Consider the following 24842-nt stretch of genomic DNA (forward strand, 5'->3'; position numbering starts at 1 on the left):
ATATACATGTGTATTATGTGTGTCCATAATAAATATGTGTTTTGAACGTTGCAATTGAAAATCACAGCTATATAGCATTTGATTTTTGAACGAATTTAAGCTAAGGCCATTTGTCAGACGGTTGACAGGCAACAGATCTAGTGCAAATTGCACGCTTCTCAGATGCATAAACAAACAAGTTTCAAGAGTACACAAAAGTCCAATTAACAAATTTTTTTTTGTTTAAATGCGCAGCAAGTAACGTTCGCCACGCTGGCGCCATCTACAGTGCCAGTCAGTCAAATGTGCTACATGCGCCATCTATAGGCGCACTTGCAACTGGCGCCATCTATGAGTAGTTGTGCCCAACGACAGCAAGGGCAAGGTCATTTCTTGTTGTTGTCTCTTTCTTTCTTTTCACAATCGACAAATTTGTTTTTTATTTGATTTAAATGTATACATGTTGTAATCAGTTAATATACATTAATATATTTATATTGTAATTAGGTGTAATTACAGCTAAGGACTTGTAAATGGTATTTGGAAAGAGCAACAGTATTGTTTCGATAGTATTTTAGTGTTTTGTTTGTTTGTTTGTTTTGTATGAATTTGTTATATATGCAAAGCTCTATTCGAATTAACAAAGTTCTTAGAACCTAAGATCATAATATAATTTATTAACTATCGCAGCAGCAGTGCGGACGCAGGGCAGGGCTTGGGGTGGAGGACACTTAATAATTAACCAAACAATGCTTAACTGCTAGTATGTGTTTTTGTTTTTTTGTTTTGTTTAGATAGAGTCTGGGCAGTAATAAGTAGTGTATTTGGGGTTGAGATATACTCTCAACTCTCTTTCTCTCTCTCTCACTTTATCTCTCTCTCTTGTTTGGGATGTTGATGATGATATACATATGTACAGTCTAGGAGCCCAGTGGGGACATGCCAATTTGACGGGGATCAGCGCCTGGCGGCTGTGCGGCGCCCAATTCTAGATTCTTGATGAGCATCTGCAGCCATTGCTTAGTGGATTTGTCATCTTGCAGGCACTGTGTGAATGTGCCATCGCGCAGCTGATCGGGCAAACATTGGCCAAGTGCTTTGCGGGCACTGCATACAATAGAAAGGGATAGCATGATATGCCAGTTTGTGTGAAAGAGATGTAATTACTCACCGTGTGTTGTCGGAGAGTCGAAGATAGCAACGTACAACATGTTTCAAGAGGCGCGCACAAGGATCTTTAGCCAGTTGTATAACCATTTTACCCTAAAGCAAAAGAGACCGAAATGAGGTGAGAACAATTACAAATCGGATGCAACTTACCAGCGTAATGGCCACATGAGAGAAACGCTCATAGGTTTGACAAATGTACGACAATCCCGATTCGTCCAACAAGATCTTTTGAATGATGAACGTGGCGACGGTTTTGCTCAGCTCCGAACCGCTGTCCATAATGGTCAAACACAGTGGCACAATTTCGGTGGTCAGCAGAAACGTAATCACCTCCTGCTCATCCGTTTTCACCAGCGCACCAATCACACCCAAGCTGGTCAAGCGCAGATATTCAAAGGGCCGCGTCTTCGAAATGGTCGAGAGAAATGGATACAAATACAATGGGATTTGCGCCTGCAAGAACGCTGTTCGCGTCTCCGGATGCGAGGCGACGCACTGCAGCAACGCCAACGCATTGCACACTCGATTCGATTGATGCGCCGTCAGTGTCGGTGGCATTATCGATGGATAGATGTTGACAATCTCTTGAAGCAGGGCGCAAGTGGTGCCAAAACTGTTCCACAGCATCGGTGCCAAGTCCGTTTCACGCTTCTTGCTCAGCTCCAGCAAGGCCGTCTCTCTTGTATCCGGATGCGCCAACTCGTTTATCCATTGATAAACCTACCGAGAACAATATATAAATATATGTATACACACTGACAGAAAATCATTCTTTTTACCTTTTCCTGCTCGGTAGGCTGTTGTTGCTGGGGATTCATGCAGGGACTCGGCTGTGCACTCATCTCGTAAGCTTCGTTGTGCCTATAAAACAAGTAAGAAAACTTCAGTCGAGTGTAAGATATTCACTCAAAGCAAAAGAGTGCGATATTATAGTTAAATTATACCAAACCCATATAAATTTATTATTAAGCAAAAATGTATATTTCGTATAACCATATACTACGACATTTAAAATATACCATAGAATAGAAAATATGCGAGATTTTCAACCAAAGCAGCCCAACAACTACAGTCAGCTTTGGTCATGAATAACTTTTAAGTTTCTTTTTTATCTGATCACATCCAAATTTAGAAATCATAAAGACTGTTGTTATTGTGTGTGCCAAAAATCGGAGCTAGAGCTTTAAAAGTGAACTTGCTATTCGCATTGTTTGGTTTTCTTGGGCAGAAGTGGGCGTGGTAAATATGCGTGCAACAATATCAATGTTGTACAAAACAATTGTATCTCTATTATGATAGCCTATAAGATTTAGGTGTTCATACGGACAGTAAGACGAATATTTGCTTATCGTCTCTGTTGTTGTCGCCGATTACGAAAATAAATACTTTATAGCGTCGGAGATAGCTACTTTTGCCTGTTACACACATTTCTCATGGGCACAAAGTTATAATACCCCTCTACACTGTGGGTAGCGGGTATAAGAAACAAAAGCACAACACACAAATGAAAACAACTACAACGTTACAACTTTTTTTGTGAAATGTACCGTAAAAGTTTTTGCGCCTATCTGGAATATTCTTTTTCGTTTGCGTGGCGTGCAAGTGAAAATTGCATGTAAGTTAATCAAAAAACACCGTCTTACAATAGTATTAATAGTATTAATCGCCGGGAAAAATATTCGTATTGCAAATTTGCAAATATCACAATAAAAGAAAAACACTGACAAGCAGCAAAATGCCGACCGAAAACTAAGATGTCGGCCTAGAGCAATGCCAATCAGCTGTTTTGCATGAACTTCGCGCAGTGTGACCACATCATAGTCGTTGTCATATATCAGTCACCTCAATCAAATATATGTTTATTTAAATTACACGAATATACATTTGCATACAGCATTTAATAATTGTATATGCGTTTGATAAACAACTTGAAATTTAGTGCACTTTTAACTTGAATACATATCAAAAGTCATGTCAACTGACACTTGCATAAACGCCTTCGGTCACACCGCGCGACATGCAACACTGCCGCTTTGACATTTTGACGTGGACAGTTGTCAAAACAAATTCGTGTTGTAGCAGCCAGCACGATATTGCACGAACAATCATTCGTGTGGAAATTTTCAAAGTAAGTGGACGTGCGTGTGCTTGGATTTTAATTTACTGTGTGTGCTACTCGCCTAAAACAAATAATAGTTTAGTAAATCACTTAAAAGTTCGGCTGATATTTACAATACAACATTAATGTGTGTTTACTTTTACTGAACAAATAATAGCTGCACGTTAAAAGTTCTTGAAATTTATATAAAGACTGCAACAAGTGCAATGTTTTTGCATGCGTAGCTGTCGACGCCGCAAAAGAAATCTTAATTTAATTAATTAAAAGAATTTGCTAGCAAAAGACAGTTAATTAAGGTTTAAGCTTGGTTTTAAGAGTTGTATTTATCATTTAGCTGTCGGCTTCGTGTCAAGCGAAATTTCACCTATGACGTTGACTTCGTTTCTTTTGGCGACGTGGCAGCGTCGTCGACGTCGTCGTCGTGACGTTGCCGATGCCGTCGTCGTGTTTTGTTTGTGAAAGTGGTGGCAGGTCGATTCTATTTTTTTTTTCTTGTGTTTAACCTACATATAAGTGTATGAAAGTGGCAGGTTGATCCTATTTTTTTTTTTTTTTGTTTTTAACCGACATACATATATATGTAACTGTTGAAGTACGAAAACTGAATGTTTATCATTTTGTATTTGCAGCTCATCAACTCTTGATCACATAAATCAACAAAAGAACTATGGACAAAGTTGTTAAATTCGCTGAACCTGGTCGCCTGTTTGCCAAGGATTCGATTCGTCTGGTCAAACGTTGCACAAAGCCAGACCGCAAGGAGTTCCAAAAGATTGCTATTGCCACGGCGATTGGTTTCTGCATCATGGGCTTCATTGGATTCTTCGTCAAGCTGATACACATTCCCATCAACAACATCATTGTGGGATCGTAAAGCCGAGATCAACAATATATATATCTATATATATGTGGCAGTAGGCGCAGAACTGGAAGAACAATAATTATAATAATAATCATCATTTTAATGCCTAGTATATTTCAAAAATGTTTTCTTTCGCGCCGATGCAACAACAACGACATTATATAGATTATACACATTTTTTTTTTTGTATAGTTAACCTCCCCCCATTCATTATGTACATTCAACGAATGTCCATTTGTTTTTGTAACAAAATTTTCATGTATTTGTGAAATGTATTGCAATAATGTCGAGAATTCCATTCACACACAACATGAACGTTAGTTATTAAGCTGTCATAATAAAAACCGAGAAAACGATTGAAATTATTGAATGAATGCAATGAGTCCAATTGGTTGAGTTAATGAATATATATTTCAGTTGGGAATTATTACAGTTTTTGTTTTTCAAACACATTTCGCTCAGTGTAGCGTATTCTGCCGATTAACTGCAGCTTGCGATTTGTATCGATCAATTATCGATAGCTATGAACATTGTGGAATATTTTGCACACAAACATGACAGAAAAGTTAATTTGTTTATGCACATTTTCAATAATATATATTGCCTATTAATTAAATAGAAAGGCAGTTAACAAATAATAATTTATTTCAAACAGTTTACGTTTTCATTGGATCAACTGCAGCTTGGTATTTTTTCGATCGATAGCTATAAGTATTTTGTACGTGCGAAAGAGAAACATGAAAGAAAAGTTTATTTATTTATGCAGATATCCATTATTAAATCGCTCAACTAAGAAAATTGGAATACAGGTAAGAAAATAAATGGAAATAAAATATAAAAATTGTCTCTCACTTTGCGGCAAAATTGTTGCTTCTGATACTCTAGTATATTCTTAGCACGATGGTATATATTTTAAAAGTATTGAAGTGCGGTCACGCTGCGCGTGACGTGGAACGTATTATTTTTGTTGAATATTGTGGCCGTGTCGTTGTTAGTTATTTAGTTGGTTATTAAAATGTTGGACTTTGTGGTGGTCTTCACGAAAGGCGGTGTCGTGCTGTGGAACTCAAATGAGTCCGGGCAGAATTACTCGTCGTGCATTAACAGCCTGATACGTGGCGTCATCTTGGAGGCAAGTAAAACTTCGTTTGTTGTTATTGTTATTGTTGTTAATAAATGATGTTTTCATTTGTTAGGAACGTAATACAGAGTCCAAGTACTTTGAGGAGGATCATCTGGCCGTGCAATTTAAGCTGGACAATGAGCTCGATTTGGTTTACGCGGCCGTTTTCCAAAAGGTCATCAAACTCAACTATTTGGACAACTTTCTTTCAGAGATGCAGCTGGCGTTCAAAGAGAAATTCTCCGAGATTGCACTAGGCAACGACTATGACTTTGAGCAGGAATTTCGCAGCGTGCTGAGTGCGGCCGAAGAGGCCTCAGCCAAGCAGGGCAAAGCACCCAAAGCGATGCGCTCCTACAACGAATCCCAAAAGTCCAAGAAAACAGTTGCCTCCATGATAGAGGACCCCAAGAAGTCGTCGTCGTCGGCGACGACAGCGGCGAGCGAGAAGCGCGTCAACATACAGGAAAGTCCGCCATCATCAACAGCAGGCTCACCGCGCAGCAACGAAGACATTATCCAGGAGAATCGTCGCAAGCTGCGCGAGAAACTCACGCCCACCAAGAAGGCGGCGCAAGAGTCGCGTGCGAGCAAAGCACAGCAGTCGACGCAGAGCGAGAAGGCGGGCAAAAAGCCGCGTGTTTGGGATCTGGGCGGTAATTCCAAGGACGCAGTGCTGCTTGATCGCTCCAAGGATGCGCCCGAGGATCAAGTGCAAGTGCCAAGCATCCACAATGAGGTGAGAGCAGCAAGGCTAAACAATTTGCAGCTTACTAAACTAAATTGTATCGTTTTATGTGTAGCTGGTGGGCACGATGCAGGGTCAAATCCCCGATCTGGATGAGCAGAGCGATTCGCCAAGCGATGAAAGCGATGTTGATGACTACGAGGAGCAGCAGCAACAGCGTCGTCAGGCGGCGCCAACGCAACGCAAGCCCAAAAGTTCCTCGGGTCTGCTTTCCTACTTCAAGGGAATTGTGGGTGCCAAGACGATGACACGACAGGAATTGCAGCCGGCGCTGGAGAAGATGCGCGATCATCTTATCTCAAAGAATGTGGCCTCAGAGATTGCGGCGAAACTGTGCGACTCGGTGGCCACCTCGCTGGAGGGCAAACAGTTGGGCACCTTCGATAGCATTGCCAGCCAGGTGCGCGACGCTTTGACGCAATCGTTGGTGCGCATTTTGTCACCTAAGCGACGCATTGACATCATTCGCGATGCGTTGGAATCGAAGCGCAACGGACGCCCCTATACGATCATCTTTTGTGGCGTCAATGGTGTGGGCAAGTCAACGAATCTGGCCAAGATTTGCTTCTGGCTCATCGAGAACGATTTCAATGTCCTGATCGCCGCCTGCGACACATTCCGTGCCGGTGCCGTGGAACAATTGCGCACGCATACGCGACACTTGAATGCCTTGCATCCGCCTGCGAAGCATCAGAATCGTCAGATGGTCCAGCTGTATGAGAAGGGCTATGGCAAGGATGCCGCTGGCATTGCGATGGAAGCGATTAAGTTTGCCCACGACACCAAGGTCGATGTGGTTCTGGTTGACACAGCGGGACGCATGCAGGACAACGAGCCGCTGATGCGTTCGCTCTCAAAGTTGATCAAGGTCAACAATCCGGATCTGGTGCTGTTTGTCGGCGAGGCTTTGGTGGGCAATGAGGCTGTCGATCAGCTGGTCAAGTTCAATCAATCGCTGGCGGATTATTCATCGCATGAGAATCCCCACATCATCGATGGCATCGTCCTCACCAAATTCGATACGATCGATGATAAAGTTGGCGCCGCCATCTCCATGACTTACATCACCGGGCAGCCAATTGTGTTTGTGGGCACCGGACAAACGTATGCGGACCTCAAGGCCATCAATGTGAATGCCGTCGTCAGTTCGCTAATGAAGTAAGCAAGAGAGATATGACGGAGAAGGAAAGGAGACGAAGACAAGACGACACAGGATCAGGAACGAACCTTTATGCTAGTGCTCTAAATTAGTTTTGCGATTAGCGCTTCGATTATTGGATGTGACCGGCTAATAAAATGTACTTTTTACACTCTATTGTTGAATATAATATATATTATGCATATATATATCGATTGAATAAGCTGTAAATTGGGTGAAACAAGCTGACGAAACAGCCAACTTCTTTCTAGACAAGTATATTATATTGTACTTCTGTTGAACATAGATATATAACTGATGTTCAGTGGATCACAGCTTATTTCAAGCACCACCAACAGACAACTTTAAATCGTTATACTGGCCAAACTAAGAGAGGTGCTGCATTTATTTAAACGCAGGATTTTAATTTAATGTTTTCTCATAAAACATATTCATTCACTTATGTTCAATCTTTTTGTTTACTATGCAAAATTATTGATAAAAAGTAAATATAACAAAAAACCAAGTAAGAAAGCTACAGTCGAGTGTGCTCGGCTGTGAGATACCCGCAACACATTTTAAATAAATTTTAAACAGTGCGGTATTCATTTTAAAATATACCAAAATAATATACCATAAGAATACTAAAATATACTGGATGATGTATTTGGTATATTGATACAGCATTGCTACATTCAAATTATACCAAAATAATATACCACAAAATGGTGAAAATATACTGCCACATTCCAAACATGCCAAATTAACATACCTTAACATACCATACTAAAATGTACCAAAGACTACATTTGGTATATTGATACACTACTACATTCAAAATATACCATAGAGTGCAAAATATACCAGATTGTCAGCTAAAGCAACTAAGATCCCTAATAAGCAGGCGTTTTTGCACCATACAAAAGCATTTCTTAAATAACTTCTACAAGAATTATTAGTGAATGTACCAAACATCACGAATGTAGCTTAAAAATTTGCGCTTGCTTTTCGATTTTGGTCGATTTGCTGGGGCGAAAGTGGACGTGACAAAATTGAAGCAATTTTGATTTGCGTGTTTACATAAATGCTGTTGAAAAAAAGTATAGCTCTATCTCTTATAGTCTCTGAGATCTAGGTGTTCATTCAGACGGACGGACAGACAGACAGACTACTATACAATTATTTGTGCTGACTCATGAACGAAATAATTAACACATATGGAGCAAATTCTGATTCAATCTAAAATCACTAATTAATATTTTCGGCATATTTATAACTTTTGAAATATTCAAATTTGTTATAATTATAATCCAATGTCGTATGTTACAATTTCAGCCTTCCAGTTCGTACCATTGTGATAATGAGTTAATAGACAAGACAAAGAACCCACAAACTGAATACCCAAAGAGTATAAAAACTTCGCCTTTATAAAGGATATAATATATATATATTTGTTTTTTATTTTGTTATTAGTCGTAGCATTAAGTTTACCAACGGGATGAGGGGGAGAATGGGGGGGAAGGGAAAGAAAAGTGTAATGCTAATCGGTCCGCTCTATTTGTAGAACTCGTGCTCCTGTTCGTCCTTCTTGATGTTGTTCTTGTAGCCCTTCTCAAAGTCCTTGGCCAGGACAATGTAACGATTCTCACGCACTGCATGCATGCCCGCCTCCTGGCAAATGGCATTGATATCCGCACCCGAAATCTTATCGGGTCGCGCCACAAACTCCTCCAAATCAACATCCTCGCTGAGGTTCATCTTCGATGTGATGGTCGAGAACACAAGACGTTTCTGTCTGCGATCGGGCAGTGGGAATTCAATTTTACGATCCAAGCGACCGGGACGCAGGAGAGCGGGATCCAAAGTGTCGGCACGATTGGTGGCCATGATGACCTTCACATTGGTCGTTTGATCGAAGCCATCCATTTGATTGAGCAGCTCCAGCAAAATGCGCTGCACTTCACGATCGGCGCCAGTTTGAGCATCGAAACGTTTCGTGGCAATGGCATCAATTTCATCGATGAATATGATCGCTGGCGCATTCTCCTTAGCCAGGCGGAACACATCACGCACCATGCGTGGTCCCTCGCCCAAATATTTCTGCACAAACTCGGATCCCACGACGCGTATAAAGGATGCCGTTGTGTGATGTGCCACAGCCTTGGCCAACATCGTTTTACCGCAACCGGGAGGACCATACATCAACACACCGCGCGGAGGATCAATACCAATCTGTTTGTACAGCTCGAAGTGGGTCAGAGGCAGCTCAACAGCCTCGCGTATCTCCTGCTTTTGCATGTCCATGCCACCAATGTCGGCATAACTGACATCGGGCTTCTCATCCGGCTGTAGCATGGAAATGGAGCTATCTGCCTCTGGGGGCAGGACATCGACCAAGGCATTGCTATGCTTGTGCAGTGCCACCGATGCTGATGGCTTCAGCAGCTCACGATCAATAGTGGACAAGATGCGCACATAGTAATTGGAGCCGGTGGTGGAACCAACAATGCCAGTGTTCTGATCGACAGCCTCGAGGAACTGGCCAATCACCAAGGGCACAGACTGTATACGTTTCACCTCCTCTTGTGCATGTAAATACTCCTTTTTCAGATTGCGCTGCTCATCCTTGATGTACTCTTCTTGCACCTCAATGAACTCGAGTGTTTTTTGCAATTTCTACAAGAAGTCAAGTGTTTAATGTTGGGTTCACATTATATTATAGCTAGAGTCGCTTACCTTGTATCGCACATACAAATCATCCATGTCCAGTTCATCCAGCGAGCTGTGCGCATCTTTTGGCTTCAGTTCCAAATCATCCTGCAACAACAAAAAATTCGGCGATTAACGTTTGCTATTTTTGCCGTAAATTGAAAGGTGCATTTTACCCTTTCGGCTGCCAGCAGCATGTCCATGTTGTGTTGTTTTCTTTTTATCACTTTATTTTAATGCAAAGTTGAATATTAATTTGTTTGTTTTGCCGCCGTCGCTTGTTCGATGATAATCACAAAAAATATAAATTGTAAGCAGCAAGCAGAAAATCCAAATGACTCGTCAAAAACAAGCTGACCACAGCTCGGTGTGGCCGACGCAATTGCACAAAATGGTAGTACAATCAATGTGTTGGTCACACTGCTGCTATCGATATTTTTGTGTCACTTTCAAGTGTTTGTTTTTTTTGGTTTTGAATAAAATGTTAATTGCTACGCTCATATAATTGGTAATTGTGAAATATAAAATTGATATGGTTTTACTGCTTATGTTCTTGATGAAATATTGGTGTGTTCGCCGGGAGTGAATGGTATCGATACCTGCCAATCAGAGTTTTTTCGTCTTCACCAAAAAACAGCATGCACACACTGTTTCACCTACTGCACCACGACCATTTTTGTGTGGCCGATTTTCGATTCTTTCTCATAAGAAAAACACATTTATTTTGGGGGCCCCATATCTAACTACATAAATATGTGTGTGTGCCATTGTCGTTCGCTGCTGTGTGTGTGTGTGCGTGCGTGCGTGAAGAATTGACAAATAAATAATCTAGTTAAAAATCGTTAACAAAACAAAAACAAAAGCCCCAAATGCCTAGTGACAATTCAAAGTGATGGGTTAGTGTTGTTTCTTTTTCGTTTTCTTGTCAGTTTGTTGTATTGGAAATGCGGCAAGTGAAATGGAAATGGACTCGTGCCAGAGAAAAATCGTTCACCACCTCTAACTCTCTCAGTGTCCTGTCGCCGTCGTCGTCACTGTCGACGCCGCTGCTTCTGGTTGGTGCTGCCTCTGTCTCTGCCGCCGTCGCTGCCGCTGCTCTCTACGCACGCATCGATTTGGGCTAAACGTTAGATACCTCCTAACGCAAGTTGTTAGGGTGGAAAAAATAATAAGTACATCATAATAAATAAAAAAAAAACGAAAGAAGAAAACGAGAAGAAATGCTGTGCATTTTTTTCATTCAATTTAACCATATGCAACAACAAATTCACATGCAAGTGCAATATTATCAAACGAACTAAAAACGTAACTAAATCAAAAACCAAACCCAACATAAATAATACGCCAGCACTGTGGCGCTAAACAACGACGAGCAGCAAAACAAAAAAAAAAAACAGAAATATATATAAAAAAAGGGCCCAACGGAAAATAAAAAAACGCAACGAAAAACGTTTTTTTTTTAATATAAATGTACTATATATAATAAAAGGCGGCAGCTCAGCGCACACAGGCGGCAAACAAAAAGCGGGGTATACGCCATAAACAACAACAAAAAGCGAAGAGCATCAAGAAAAAAAAACATAATAGTGTGTACAAAAAAAAAATGTTTATTGTATAATTTTCATTACAACTCACACACAGACTCATACACACTTGTGTCGTCGCGTGTGTGTGTGTGTGTGTGTCTGTTGGTGGTATCACAGCGTGCATGTGTGTGTGTGTGTGTGTATAGTTTTTTGTTTATATGCTGCTGGCTGTTGTTTTGTAGTTTTTGCGATTTGTTGCTTTCTCGCACTATTCGTCAAAAACAAATTGTGCAAAGCTGGAGCCATTTTTATTTTGTATTTTTGTTTGCCTCGTCTCGCGATTGTTTTGTGTGTGTCTTTATTGATTTTAAGCTGCTGCAGCAGTTGTGGACACACTGACAGCTTACACAGACGTACACACACACATGCATAGAGTAATGTAGACAAACCACACACACACATGCATGCACTCGCACACACACACACACATTGCAATTTGTAAATTTTTGGCATTTGTTTATTGTATTTTTCGCAGTTTAACATAGCAAGGGAGAGCGAGCGAGAGAGCGTCGAGAGCGAGTGCGAGTGGGAGTGGGAGCGAGTGAGTTAGAAGATATACGATAAGACGAAGCAGGAGTGGCAACACTGGCAAAGGCGCACACATGAAGACGATGTCGCGCTTTGGCCTGCGCCGTGGCTTTAAATTCTCCGAGGAGCAGCAGCAGCAACAGCAACAACAACAACAGCAGCTCAATGGCAACTGCAGCAGTAACAGCAGCAACAACAACAACAGCAGCAGTAGTAACAGCAACAACAACAACAACAACAACGGTGTTCCAATTGGAATTACACACAAGTTGGCAACACCGCCGCGCAAAAAACGCAATCACAGCTTGGCCAGAGAACCGCAGCAGCAGCAACCACAGCAGCAACAACAGTTGCCAACGGAACCGCTCGATGTGGAGTTGGAACTCGATCGACAGCAGCAACAGCAAGCGCCTCCGACGCTCATTTGCAGCGTGCCGCTCGAGCGTTTGCCGCGCTTGCTTGAGAAATTGCAACAGTTGCAACAACAACAGCAACAGCAGCAGCAACAACAATTGGAGACGACGCCATTGATAAAAGTCTTGTGTTTGTACTGTGATAAGAAGTTCGCATCGAGCAAGCTGCAAGCGAAGCATGTGGATAAATTTCATACGGAGCGCAAAGAGCGACGTTGCAGCAATCGCAACAGCAACAGCGCTGGCAGCCACAATTCGATTGGCAGCGCTGGCCAGCCAAGTGGCAGCGCCAATTTTCCCGGTTGCCAGCACTGCAGCAAATCGAGTGGAGCAACAACAACAGCAACGCCAGCAATCGTCTGTTTGCCATCGCCACAATTGGAGCAATTGTTTCAGCATTTGATACGCAATCATGGCGACAAGTATTTCGGTTGTCAGCAATGTCAGCTGCGCTTCGGGGATGTCCACCAGCTGCACACGCACTTGCGACAGCAACATCAGCAGCAGCAGCAACAGCAACACCAGCAGCAACAACAACAACAGCCAGCAATGATTGGTGGCGAGGAGCCAGTGTTGTTTCGTTTGGGCTTGACGCAGAATCGTTTGCCGGGCCAGCGACAACGTAATCGCAAGCAACAGGAGGAGATTGCTGCTGCAGTGCCCAAGCAACAGCAGCAGCAACCAAGAAGCAGCAGTCGCGCTGCACAGCGGCAACAGGCAGCAGCAGCAGCCGCTGCAGCAGCCGCAGCGGCGGCGGCAGCAACAGCAGCATCAGCAGCCACCACCAGCAATGCAACGACAGCAGCAACAGGCACAACAACAACAGCAACAGGCACAAATGCGCTGTCATCGCAGCCAGATGAGCAACTCTTTCGGATGCCCGGCCATAGTCATGTGTTTGACGACAACTTCTATCAGGATGTGGTGCTCAATGTGCGTCACAATCTCCAGCATTATCTCGACGGTCGATTGCGCAGCGGCCCAGCGCCCCCGCAACCGTTGAGCACAACAGCAACCGCAACAGCAACAACGACGCCTGCTCCACAGCTGACAACAATAGCTGCGTATCCAACGCTGTTGACAGCCGAACAGTTTGGTGAACTGGGCCACGGGCTGGACACGTTGCCGTTGCCGTTGGTGAAGGCGGCGCGACGGCCGCACACGAAGCACAGCTGGAAATGGAAATGGGATTATGTGAAGAAGTTCACGATCATCAACGAGGGCGGGCGGCTGGTGAAGAAGCTGAAGCAACCGTTTATGGGACTGCGAGATTTGTCCCGATTGGATATGTGGACGCAGCTGACGATGCGGCAGAAACATGACTTGGAGTTGGCACAGCAACAGCAGCAGCAACAGTTGCAGCAACTGCATCAGTTGCTCGATCGTCGATTGTTGCCGCAAATCACGCGCGAACAAAACGAACAAGCGATCATCAAGTGTGAACTGGAGTTGCCTTTGTCGTCGTTGCCATCAACAACAGCAGCCAATGTGAATGCAACTGGGGCAGAGCAAAGTTTTCTGGCGCTGCTACAGCTGCAACCACAGCAACAGCAGCAACAACAGTTGCAGTTGCAACCAGCAATGCAGCAAACGTCGCGGCTCGTTTTAAGCGGCGAATGGGCGCGTCCACGTTTATATTTGTGCATCTGTTGCGGTGCCAAGTTTGAGCAACGCAAAGCTCTTGAGGAGCACAAAACGTTTCGACATTCGCACATTTATGCCACGCATTACGAGCTGGTTGGTCGCGAGTTGCTCGCCGGCAATTTGTTGCGTCATTTGTTTTTGCCCAAACGTGCGTTGAGTCGCTACGCTGCGGAGCAACATCAACAGCAACAGCAGCAGCAGCAACAGTTGCTGACAACGAAACAGGAGCGACCACTGTTGGAAGTGGAAGAAGCAAACTCGAGTTCATCGAACAGCAACAGTAGCAACAGCAACAGCAACAGCAACAGTAATAGCAACAGCAACAGCCATGCAACTTCTGTGGAGGACAATGACAATGACAACAGCAGCAGCGATGTGAAGCAGGCGAGTTGCAGCTCAGCGTCGCCAGCCAGCAGCTACAGCAATTGCCACAGCAACAGCAACAGTAATTGCAACAGCAACAGTAGCAGCAGCCATAGCAACAGCAACAGTAACAGTAACAGTAACAGCAACAGCAACAGTAGCAGCAGCAACAACAGTAGCAACAACGGCAGCAGCAATTGCACTAAATGCGGACGCAAATGCAGCGGATTAATGGATCTCTATCGTCACATGCTCGATTGCTCCGGTGATTATGTTTGGTCGCTGGCAAAGAAGCGCAAATATCGCTACTATTGTGGCTCGAAGAAGCGTCGTAATGCTTGCAATTTTGCTCAGTTGCTGCGCAAACAGCAGCAGCAACACAATAGCAAAAAGTTGCAAGCCAAGCAACAGCAGCAACAGTTGCAGCCGGGCAACAACAGCAACAACAACGATGCTGGCTCCGAGGAGAGCTCGCATTCGAATTTGAATTCGAATTGCCAGAAAACCAAAACGCCGCCTCGTCAACGTCCCAGCGATGGTGAGTCCAAGCAAGCAGCAACCACAACAACTGCAACCGACAACTTATTTTCACTCTCTTCTCTTTCAGCTGAATCCATACGCAAAATGCTGGAGAATTTGCCGGCGAAGCGTGTGTGCAAGAAAATCTTTCCCACGGACAACAAGAAACGTTCGAAGGGCGCCAAGGCTGGCAAGGTGAAGCCTGGCAGCAACATGAAGAAGAAGAACAAGCAGCTGACGCGTGGCGCTAAAAAACTCTACAATCATCATCATCATCATCATCATCACCACCATCATCATCATCATCAGCATGCGCTGCGCAACACACGAGCGCGAGCTCGTCTCGTGCGTGCCAAGCCAACAGCAACAGCAACAGTCACCTCAACAGCCACTGCTGTTGCTGGCAGCGAGCAACAGTTGCAGCCACAGTTGCGTAATCGCCGCAAGCAGCCAACGCAAGCGAAGCTGACAACAACAACAAGCAACACTGCCCCAGCACCAGCAGTCGAAACCACAACAGCAACCACAGCCATAACAACAACAACACCAGCGGTAGCAGCAACAACAACGATGACGACAGCAACAATTGCTGCTCAGCAACAGTTGATGCCAACGCCGCCAACAACGCCAGCGCCAGCAACAGTCACAGCCACAACAACAACAACAACAGCAGTAACAGCAACAGCAGCAGTTACAGCAACACCTTTAGTCACCGCAGCAACAGTTGGCAGCAAACAGCAGCAGCAACAGTTGCCGCAACTGAAACGCAGCAAACGGATTAGCGATTGCATTGCAATGCTAACGGGCAAGCTGGAGGAGAAACTCAAGACTGAACAGCAGCCACCCGATAAGGAGCAACAGCAACCACAGCAGCAGCAGCCACAACAGCAACCACAGCAGCAGCAGCCAGAATTGTTAGAGCAACAGTTGCCGCCAAAGACGCCAAAGCGCAAAGCTGTCTCCAGGCGCATCATCAAATCGAACAGCGAGTCAACAGCAGCAACAACACCAGCAGCAGCAACCACAACAACCACAACAGCCACAGTGACAACGCCAACAGCAACCACAGCTAAAGCGACAACAGTTGTTGCCACCACAGCAGCAACAGTCCCAGCAGCAACCACTGTTACAACAGCAACAGCTACAGCTGCAACGGCGGCAACAGTTGTCCAAGCTGCTGCCACGGCGCCCGCAGCAACACTTGCCGCAGCAGCAACACTGCTGGCAGCAACAGCAGCCAACAACCCGGCAGTATTGCTGGCAGCAACAACAGTTGCTGTTGAACCAACGCTGAAATTGCCGCTGCCAACACAACGTGCCACGCCCACTAAGGCGGCAGCCAAGCAAATGGCAGCGCCGCAAATCAAGCAATTTGCACTTGAGCAGCAACAGTTGCAACAGTTACAACAACAGCAGCAACCACCGCAGCCAAAACAATTGCCGCAGCAACAGGCACAGCAGCAACAGCTGCCGCCGCCGCTAACGCAGTCACAGCAATCTCAGCAACCGCAGCAACATCAGCAACCGCAGCAACCAATGAAGCAGCAACCACACCAATCGCTGCAACATCAACAGTTGCTCGCTGTGCCGCTAACGTTGCCCCTGCCCCCGCCGCCAACAGTGGCTGCTGTCAGCGCCACAGCAGCAGCAGCAGCCGGTACTCCAGCAACAGCAGCAGCAGCGGCGGCAGCAGCCACATTGCTGCTGCCAAAGTTGCCGCTGTATTTGCCGATGCCAGTTGCTGCTGGCTACGTCTTGGAGCCGTTGAATCTCAGTCATGTGAAGCCGCCGCTGCTTGTGGTCGCCGAGGCACATCAGCAACACCAGCAGCAACAACAACAGCAACAGCATCCCCAGCAGCAGCAGCAACATGCACAGCAGCAGCCACGCACTTCAGCAATGCCCGCGCGTCGTCAAACGATTTGCGGCTTTGAGGCGCGAAATTTGCTGCAATTGGATGAAATGCAACCGTTGGATTTGTCCAAGAAATCGCAGCAATGCAAATCGCCAGTGCCAGCAGCAGCAGCGGCAACAGTTGCTGCTGCTATTCCATTGAACAGCTGCCAGGAGTTGCCGCCACTCGGTTTGCCGCTGCCGTTGCCAGCGCATTATTATTCGAATCTGGAGTTGCTCAAAATACCGCAAGTGCGTAATCCCGTGTTGCCATTGCCCGTAGCAATGCCTGCTGTGCAGCAGCAACCACAGCCAGCAACAACTGTTGCTGTTGCTGCTGCTGCTGTTGCTGCACCGGTGAAGACGCCGTCGAAGAAACGCACTTCGGATGTGAACAGCAAGAAGGAGAAACCAAGTGCAACGCGAATGGACGAGGTGATCAACAATCACATCGATGATGCCATCAATTCGGTCATACTTGCTGTCCAGGAGGAGGAGGAGGAACTAGAGCAACAGTTGCTCAAGCAACAGCAGCAATTACTGGCTGCTGCTGTTGTTGCTGCACCCGCCAAGCATTTGACGCCAAAGAAGCGCAACATGCGCTCAAAGACAATTGACTGCCGCTCAGCGTTGCTGCTGCCAACGGAGCCAACAGCAACCACAACAGCAACAACAACAACACTGCCATTGCCATTGCTGCTGCCGGAGCAAAATGGGATTTCAACGGTTGCTGAGACGCCAGCAACTTTGCCGCAGTTTGAGACTGAACCGCAGCAGCAGCAACCACCTCAAGAGGTGCCAGCAACAGTTGCTCCAATGCCAGTTTCGGTAATTTCTGTGGCACCACCAACATCAGCAACAACAGCAGCAGTTGCAACAACAACCACAACCTCAATATCGACAACAACCTCGACAACGCTGTTGCGTCGCAGCGCCACGCCGAGCAGCTCATTGCTGGAGGAGCACAGCAGCAACATGCACAACAACAACAACACCTCGTCTGGTTTTCACAGTCTGGCGCCCGCCAGCGCCAAGGAAGAAGACGAGGAGCAACCGCAGCCGCTGCTGGAAGTGGAGGACGACGACGTTGATGAAGATGAGGACGATGACGATGGGGAGGAAGAGGAAGCACGGCTGGCTAAGGAGGAGGCGGAGAAACTTGAGCAGCAACGCCAGCAACAACAATTGCTGCTGGAAAGGGAGCGGGAAAAAGAAAAGGAAAGGGAGCAACAGCGCAGGGCACAAGAGGAACGGGAGCAACAGGAGCGTCAGGAACAGGAAAGAAAGCGACAGGAAAAAAGGGAGCAACAGGAAAAGAGGGAGCGCATTGCGAAGGAAAAGGAGGAACAGGAATTGGAGGCCAAGAAGAAAGAGCAACTTCTGAGGGAGAAGCAGGAACAGCAGCAAAGGGAAAAGGAAGAGAAGCTGCAACAGCAGCGCGAGGAGAAGAAGGAGAAGCAACGCCAGAAGCAAGAGGAGAAGAAGCAACGGAAATTGGAAGAACAGCAACAGAAGCAGCAGCAGGAGCAGCTCAAAAAGCTGGAACAGGAGAAGCAAAAGGCAGAAGTAGAAGAACAAAAGCGGCAAAAGGAGGAACTGGAAAAGCAGCAACAATTGCTTGAGGAGCAGAAAGTTCCTCAAGCGGAGATTGAAGCGGAGGAACTCCAACAACCGCTCAAAGAAGATCCCAACAACAAGAAAAAGCAGCGACGACGACGCAAAAATGAATTGGCTGCAATCGTGGCGGATCAGTTGCTGGAGAGCTTTAAGATCGACAATGCGCGACGCGATAATCTCAAGAAGCTGGAGAATCTGGCGTACGAGAAGAGCGAGGATCTGTTGCTCACGGGAATGTTGCTCATGTCGAGCACCAAACGCAATGCAACCCTCCAACAGCAGCAGCAACAGGCGACGGCAACGCCAGCAACTGTTGCTGCCGAAGCAAAGCGCAGCAAACTGGAGCCGACAGCAAACGAGACGACACCGACAGCAACTCGCGGCAGACCAAAGAGACGTCAGAGTTGTTATTATCGTAGAGGCAAAGCGCCGGCGGAGACGAACATTAGCGCACTTAAATCCTCGCTGGAATCCTTCTCCATTGGCATCGAGAAGCAGTTGCTGGCAAAGGAGGCGGCAACAGCAGCGGCAGCAGCCAAGACCCAAACGAGTAGCATTCTACGTCCCAGCATTTTGTGCACAGCAGCCAAGGAGCAGCAACAGCAGCGCGAGCAACAACAACAGCAGCAACAGCAGCAGCAACAACAACAGCAACAGCAACAGTTGCCCGCAGCAGCAGCAACAGTGGCTGCTCCCACTTACAGTCGCGATCCGAGGCTCAACAAAAACATACACAAAGAGTCAGCAACTGGACAACAACAGAAACATCAGCAGCAACCATCGGCAGAACAGCAGCAGCAACAAGAGACAACACAACAGCAACAACATCTGGAGGAGGAGGACAACTATCTCACCGAGATCGCAAAGAATGTGAACGAGAAAATCATGTCGGCTACTAACAACGAGGACTTTGAGTTCGCCAACGATGAGTTCGATCAGGAGAAGGATAACGACGATAAATTCTATCGTCCCCCCACCTCAATGAGCGTCCGCAGTGCACCGAACCTGAACGATGAGCACTCGAACTTTGGTTCGGATGACGAGGACGATGATGGCGAGAACACAAACACTGAACTGATGGACATGGATCTCGATGATGAGATGAGTGTTTACACCAGTTACTCTCAGGACTTGGGACGTTCGGGCTTAGGCAGGAGACGACGACGTCGCAGGCGTAGCGTGTTGTTCACGCGACGTCCCAAGAAGCGAACCTCTAGGACCGCCCAGCAGCTGGGGGAGGATGGGGCGAAGTTTGCCTGCCAGCTGTGCGGCAAGAGTTTCTACAGTGCCACCTCGCTGTCCAAGCACAACATGACGTTGGCTCACGTCTCGAAATTATCGGAACTGGAGTATTTGCAATCCAAGAGCAATGCGCCACCGAGTCCCAAAAGTCCGCGAGCCTCTTCAGAGCCACGGGAGGACGTCACGAGGGAGTTGCCCCGCGAAGCAATCGCCGTAAAGGAGCCGCTTAAGTTTAATGTGGAGCCGCCGACGCCGCCGCAGCAGCAGCAGCAACAACAACAGTTGCGCGCCTCTGTGCTCATGCCGCCTGTCCCTGCCGTCGCCTCCACCGCCTCTGCCTCTGCCTCCGTTTTAACGCCAAATCCCGCCCCCGCTCAAGTTGCTGCTGCTAATGCCAGCCATCATGTCATCACCGAGGCGAGTCTGCGACTCCACGACAACCAACAGCAGCAGCAGCAGCAACAGCAAACGAGTCCCGCCCACAGCGCCGCCCGCCTCAATCTCAATCCCGACGAGCGGCTCTTCTACGAGTGCTGCAACATCCTCAAGAGTGCCGAGACGCCACGCCTAACAACTACAACCCTAACGGCTGCAGCGACGCCAACGCCTTCGGTGATTGTTAGCGCCGCTCGCAAAACATTGGAACCGACTCCGACAGCACCTCGCGTAGTTCAGGAGTTACCAGCAACGCCGGCGTCACCCTCACCACCTCCGGCAACAGCGTGCACACCTGCAGCTTCTCCCATAGCTGCTGCCTCCGCCCTAGTTCCAGTGCCTGCTCCTCCAGCGCCGACTGTCTGCCATCAGCCCGTCATTCAGCAGCTGTTTCGCAATCCGCCCGCAGCCACACCCACAACGGCAGCTACGTAAGTATCCTAGAGAGAGAGAGAGAGAGAGATAGTGAAAGAAAGATACAGTATTCGGGAATTTTTAGGAGGGGAAGATATTAGAAAGTCGGGAAAAAATAGTCAGGAATTTGTAGAAGTTATAAGTTAAAATTTCTGTCCGTGAATATCTAAGGATGTTCGGCGATAATGAAAAACAGAAAATATATGAAAATTCATCACGGTGGAGCTATCAGAAACTGCAGAGCTCGGAGATATTGAATGGAGGAAAAAAATAGTCAGGAATTTTGGAATATCAGAAAGTTTGGAGTCAGGAGACTTTGAAAGAAAGAACAAACATTCAGGAATATTTAAGAAAATTCCTCTCGGGGTGCTGAGATCAGAAAGTCCGGAGATAATGAAACAATGCATGAATAGCCAGGAATTTGTAGGATTAATATATAACTAAAACAATCCCTTTCGGTGGAGATATCAGAAAGTCCGGAGTCAAGAGAAATCACCTGCACAAATTAAGTTGAGCTGAAAGTGGAACTTTTCTAACCTAACCTAACCTCTGATCGATTAGGTTAGGTCTATAATAACATAACGAATCTCAATCGGTGCGAGGTTACGCTATGTTAGAAAAGTTGCACTTTCAGCTCTCCCTAATTTGTTCAGGTGATTCCTCAGTCTACAATCTCCTATCAAGTACCGGTCAATACTCGGAATATATAAATAACTTAAAGTATTTTAATCGGTCTGAGGTTAGGCTAGGTTAGGAAAGTCGTTAGTCAGTTGGCTTGATATGAGGAGTTGCAGACTCAATAAACTAAACTGATATTAATTTGGACTTCAACCCGTCTTCCACAGGAATCATCATCATCATCAGCAGCAACAACAGTTGCAAGCCCAGCATCCTCATCTTCATCACCAGCCACAACAACAGCAGCAGCAGCAACATCATACGCAGCACCATCATCATCATCATCAGCAGCAGCAGCATCCTCCACAACATGGTCAACAGCATCTTAATCATCAACAGCATCCGCCGTCGCATCAGCATCAGCATCGCTTGTCGCCCAGTTACTCGGCAATGTCACAGTTCTCTGTGTCCGCGGTAACGAACATGACGACGTCACGCTTCAAAACGAAGGCAGCCATGAAGGGTTACGAAACGAACCTCGATGTTGTCGATGTCCTGGCCAAATCCTCAACGCGTGCAGTGTGCAAACTCACCGAGTTGGCGGACATTGCGTTAGGGAGCGAAAAGCCACCGGGTGTCGATTACCTGACAACGCCAAACAGCAATGTCGAGCAGCCAGCGACGAGCATTAATGCAACCGAGCAGCAGCAGCAGCAGCAACAACCGCGGACGCATATTGGGGCCGCTTTGACGCCGGCGGCGGCTGTGCAAGCCACAGAACAGAGCTCCACATCCTCGAAGACGATCATGCATGCCTCATCGATCATTAAAGCGACCGCAGCGACGGCGGCAGCGAGCAGCGCCAATTTGCCGCCCGTCTCGGGTCGCATCATAATACCGGAACGTCCGTTCAAGAACATTGGGCTAGAGGAGAAGGCGAGCATAACGTTCCAGAAGCCCAAGACGACGGTGAATCTGCTGACCGAGGACAACAACAGCGTGTCAACGGCCAGCTACTCGGATCGCGATGACTATGACTTTGGTACGCTTAGCTGCGAGGATGAACAGGAGGTGGAAGCCGAGGCGGAGCGTGAAAGGGAACGGGAACGTGAGCGCGAAAGGGAACGGGAAATGGAAAGGCAAAGGGAGCAAAGAGAGCACAATATGGCGACGGGTCTGAAGCCGGGAACGGTAACGGGAACGGGACCAGGAACCGGAACCGGAGCGACAGCAGTGATTGTCGGTTGCTCGGCAATAACGACGTCCGCCTCGAGCAGCTCGAGTTCGGCGAGCTCCACGTCCCAGCAGAGCAGCAACAGCAGCAGCAATTCGAGTCGTGCCACAGCCAAAACTTTCGAGAATAAGTCCCTGATCATGGGACGCATCTTCAAGCACGTCAGCAAGCCAACGTCGTCGGCACATCCGCATGTGCTGCCCGCTGTGCAGCCGGTGAAGACGGCGCCCAAGGACAAAGCGCAGCTGGATCAATTATTCGATGAGTTGCGTGGCGCTGCCAAGCCACATTCCGAGCCAGTTGCTCCGTCGGTGGCTGCCACGGTAGTAGGGCCCACCGTGGAGCGTTGGATGGACCTGGAACCTTTGGCTGTTCCGGCGGCATCAACGCCGCCAACCGCTGCAATGCCAGCGGCCGTAGCTGTTGTCACAACAGCCACTGCTAAGGGAAGTAAAGCCAAGAGCGGTAACCGAAGAGCAGCAGCAGCAGCTGCAGTTACGGCAACAGCTAATCCTCCCAAGAGTTCGGCGCGTAAAACTGCAGCAGCAGCGGCAGCAGCAGCAACTGCTGCGGCAGCGCCTCGGAAAGATCTGTCCAAGCTGCAGACGGAGCTGGGCATGAGTCCCGAGGAGCTCAAGCAGCTGATCGATGAGGGACAACGCAAATCGAAGCGACGCTGCGCCACGAATCGTCCCAAGAAACTGGTCGAAACATGGAGTTCCGATGAATACGAAGAGTTCCTTTCCACCAAGGACATTATAGCGCTCATCGAGCAGAAGGAGCAGCAGGAGCAGCGTCGCAAACGCAAGACCAGCGAGGCAATTGTCCAAACATTAGAAACCGGCGTCACTTCCGCTTCCAATCGTCGTGCGGATCGGGAGAAGTCGACGCAAACGATGCCACCGGTGCCGGCAAAAAGTCGCAAGAGTCGGAAGCAGCAAAAGGAAGAGGAACCCCCTCCAACTCCACCATCACCACCGCCACCTCCTCCGCCTCCTGCGACAATGGCAACGCCTGGCAAGCGTTCGAGGCAACGTGTTGCGGTGGTGGATGCGGTTGTGCCCCCCACCACGCCCCTCAAGGCAACCGCGAAGGCGTCGCGTGGCAAGCCATCGGCAAAGAAGCAGCCAGCGACTACAACGAGTGGCCGAAAGCGCGGTAAGACTGCGGCTGCTCCACCACCTACTCCTCCTCCACCCCCTCCTCCTCCGCCTGCGCCAGTTGCAGCACCAACTGCAGCCGATTCTCGTGCGGATCGAGCGAATCAACGTACGCGAAGCAGTCGCCAGCAACGACAGCAGACGAAGGAGCAACCGCTAGACTCGGAGGTGAATCACTACCAGGAGACAGCGCCGCCTAAGCCGAAGCCCCGCTCAACTGTTGCCACAACTCCGGCCGTTCCCTTGGTTGCTGCTGCTACAGCAGCAGTTCCTGCGGCCAACAACAACAACAATAGCAGCAGCAGCAACAAGAACCTCAACCTGAAGACGAAGCGCAAGTCGCAAACGAATCGTCAGTCGCCGGCGCGCCGGAAGCGTCCGGCGAGCGAGAAGCAGCTGTATTACTGGAGCAGCTCCAGCGACGATGAATTTGGACGCATCGTAGACCCCGATGGGGATGGAAATGATGACGAGCATGCAGCGGAGCAACAAGCGGGTGACGATGATGATGACGACGATGAGCTACAACAGCAACATCCACAGCACCAACATCAGCAGCAGCAATCGTCCCGCGTTGATCCAGTGCTGCAAATGTTGCCGACGGCAACAGCAACCTCTCAAGCAGCAACCATGCCAGCAACTGGAACGACAGCAACAGCAACGGCAACAGCAACATCAGCTCCCAAACACTTTGAGGAGAGCGAGCAATATCAGAAGCACGGCTGGATCGTTGGTGACTCGCACAAGAAGCTGGTGAAGCTGCTGGCCATTGCCAAGGGCAACAAGAACAACAAGGTCGACAACAATTGCGGCGGCGTGAAGCAACGTCGCACGCCGAAACGCAAATGCTAGGAGCGTTTGAACTGCAGTCGAAAGGCGCCATTGTTCATTCGGGCAACAGTAGCGATAGCGATAGCGCAGGCAGCTATCGATTTCTCCAGCCATCATGAACAACAATCGGCAGATGACTACAACAACAACAACAGCAGCAACAACAAAAAGAACAGAAGAAAGGCTTATAATGCATACGAGTATATTAAAGCAGAAACACGAAATATTTTTCTTTCTTTAACAACAACATCTAAGCGTTACATTATTTAGGTTTTTTTTTATTAAATGTATTTATAATTAATAAACAAACAAAAAATAAAAAAAACAATGCGAAAACAAATAAATATTTGAGCACAATTTAACTATCGATCTATCGAATTCTTGGCTGGTTCGAAACTAATGCTAACTCGGCACAATCAATGAAATTTAAAACAGAATTAAAATTTAATTTCGCATCCACTCGATTTTGGAGTCGCACATCGATAACTATTTGTAGT

General features: G+C 47.2%; 5 protein-coding genes across 8 annotated transcripts; 3 read left to right on the plus strand and 2 right to left on the minus strand.

The window, feature by feature from the left end:
* Positions 1-389: 389 nt before the first annotated feature.
* On the minus strand, positions 390-2923 carry LOC117568934 (CCR4-NOT transcription complex subunit 9). Of its 2 annotated transcripts, XM_034249863.2 has the most exons (5): positions 2697-2923; positions 1929-2010; positions 1300-1869; positions 1151-1242; positions 390-1086 (listed from the first exon to the last, which is right to left on the minus strand). In XM_034249863.2, exons 2-5 carry the CDS (start codon positions 1989-1991, stop codon positions 900-902), a joined length of 912 nt encoding a protein of 303 aa, XP_034105754.1. In that variant the 5' UTR covers positions 1992-2010; positions 2697-2923; the 3' UTR covers positions 390-899. The 2 variants fall into 2 exon arrangements, with proteins under 2 accessions (XP_034105754.1, XP_051864587.1); XM_052008627.1 differs by lacking the exon at positions 2697-2923 and having other exon boundaries at positions 1929-2027.
* Positions 2924-3138: 215 nt separating this feature from the next.
* Positions 3139-4492, plus strand: LOC117569145 (protein transport protein Sec61 gamma-2 subunit). Its single transcript, XM_034250192.2, has 2 exons — positions 3139-3277; positions 3898-4492. The coding sequence occupies exon 2, from the start codon at positions 3936-3938 to the stop codon at positions 4140-4142; it is 207 nt and encodes a 68-aa protein (XP_034106083.1). The 5' UTR covers positions 3139-3277; positions 3898-3935; the 3' UTR covers positions 4143-4492.
* Positions 4493-5067: 575 nt separating this feature from the next.
* On the plus strand, positions 5068-7316 carry LOC117568701 (signal recognition particle receptor subunit alpha homolog). Its single transcript, XM_034249518.2, has 3 exons — positions 5068-5262; positions 5327-5992; positions 6057-7316. Exons 1-3 carry the CDS (start codon positions 5146-5148, stop codon positions 7161-7163), a joined length of 1890 nt encoding a protein of 629 aa, XP_034105409.1. The 5' UTR covers positions 5068-5145; the 3' UTR covers positions 7164-7316.
* A 1247-nt stretch (positions 7317-8563) lies between these two features.
* Positions 8564-10199, minus strand: LOC117568855 (26S proteasome regulatory subunit 6B). The gene is made up of 3 exons (XM_034249738.2): positions 10025-10199; positions 9876-9956; positions 8564-9815 (listed from the first exon to the last, which is right to left on the minus strand). The coding sequence occupies exons 1-3, from the start codon at positions 10049-10051 to the stop codon at positions 8694-8696; spliced, it is 1230 nt and encodes a 409-aa protein (XP_034105629.1). The 5' UTR covers positions 10052-10199; the 3' UTR covers positions 8564-8693.
* A 298-nt stretch (positions 10200-10497) lies between these two features.
* LOC117569155 (uncharacterized) lies at positions 10498-24695 on the plus strand. Of its 3 annotated transcripts, none has more exons than XM_034250218.2 (4): positions 10498-11434; positions 11910-14920; positions 14990-20519; positions 21348-24695. In XM_034250218.2, the coding sequence occupies exons 2-4, from the start codon at positions 12037-12039 to the stop codon at positions 24364-24366; spliced, it is 11433 nt and encodes a 3810-aa protein (XP_034106109.2). In that variant the 5' UTR covers positions 10498-11434; positions 11910-12036; the 3' UTR covers positions 24367-24695. The 3 variants fall into 3 exon arrangements, with proteins under 3 accessions (XP_034106109.2, XP_051864545.1, XP_051864546.1); XM_052008585.1 differs by having other exon boundaries at positions 10498-11377; XM_052008586.1 differs by having other exon boundaries at positions 10498-10744.
* Positions 24696-24842: the final 147 nt, after the last annotated feature.

Source organism: Drosophila albomicans, chromosome X, assembly GCF_009650485.2.
Source record: "Drosophila albomicans strain 15112-1751.03 chromosome X, ASM965048v2, whole genome shotgun sequence".
NCBI lineage: Eukaryota > Metazoa > Arthropoda > Insecta > Diptera > Drosophilidae > Drosophila > Drosophila albomicans.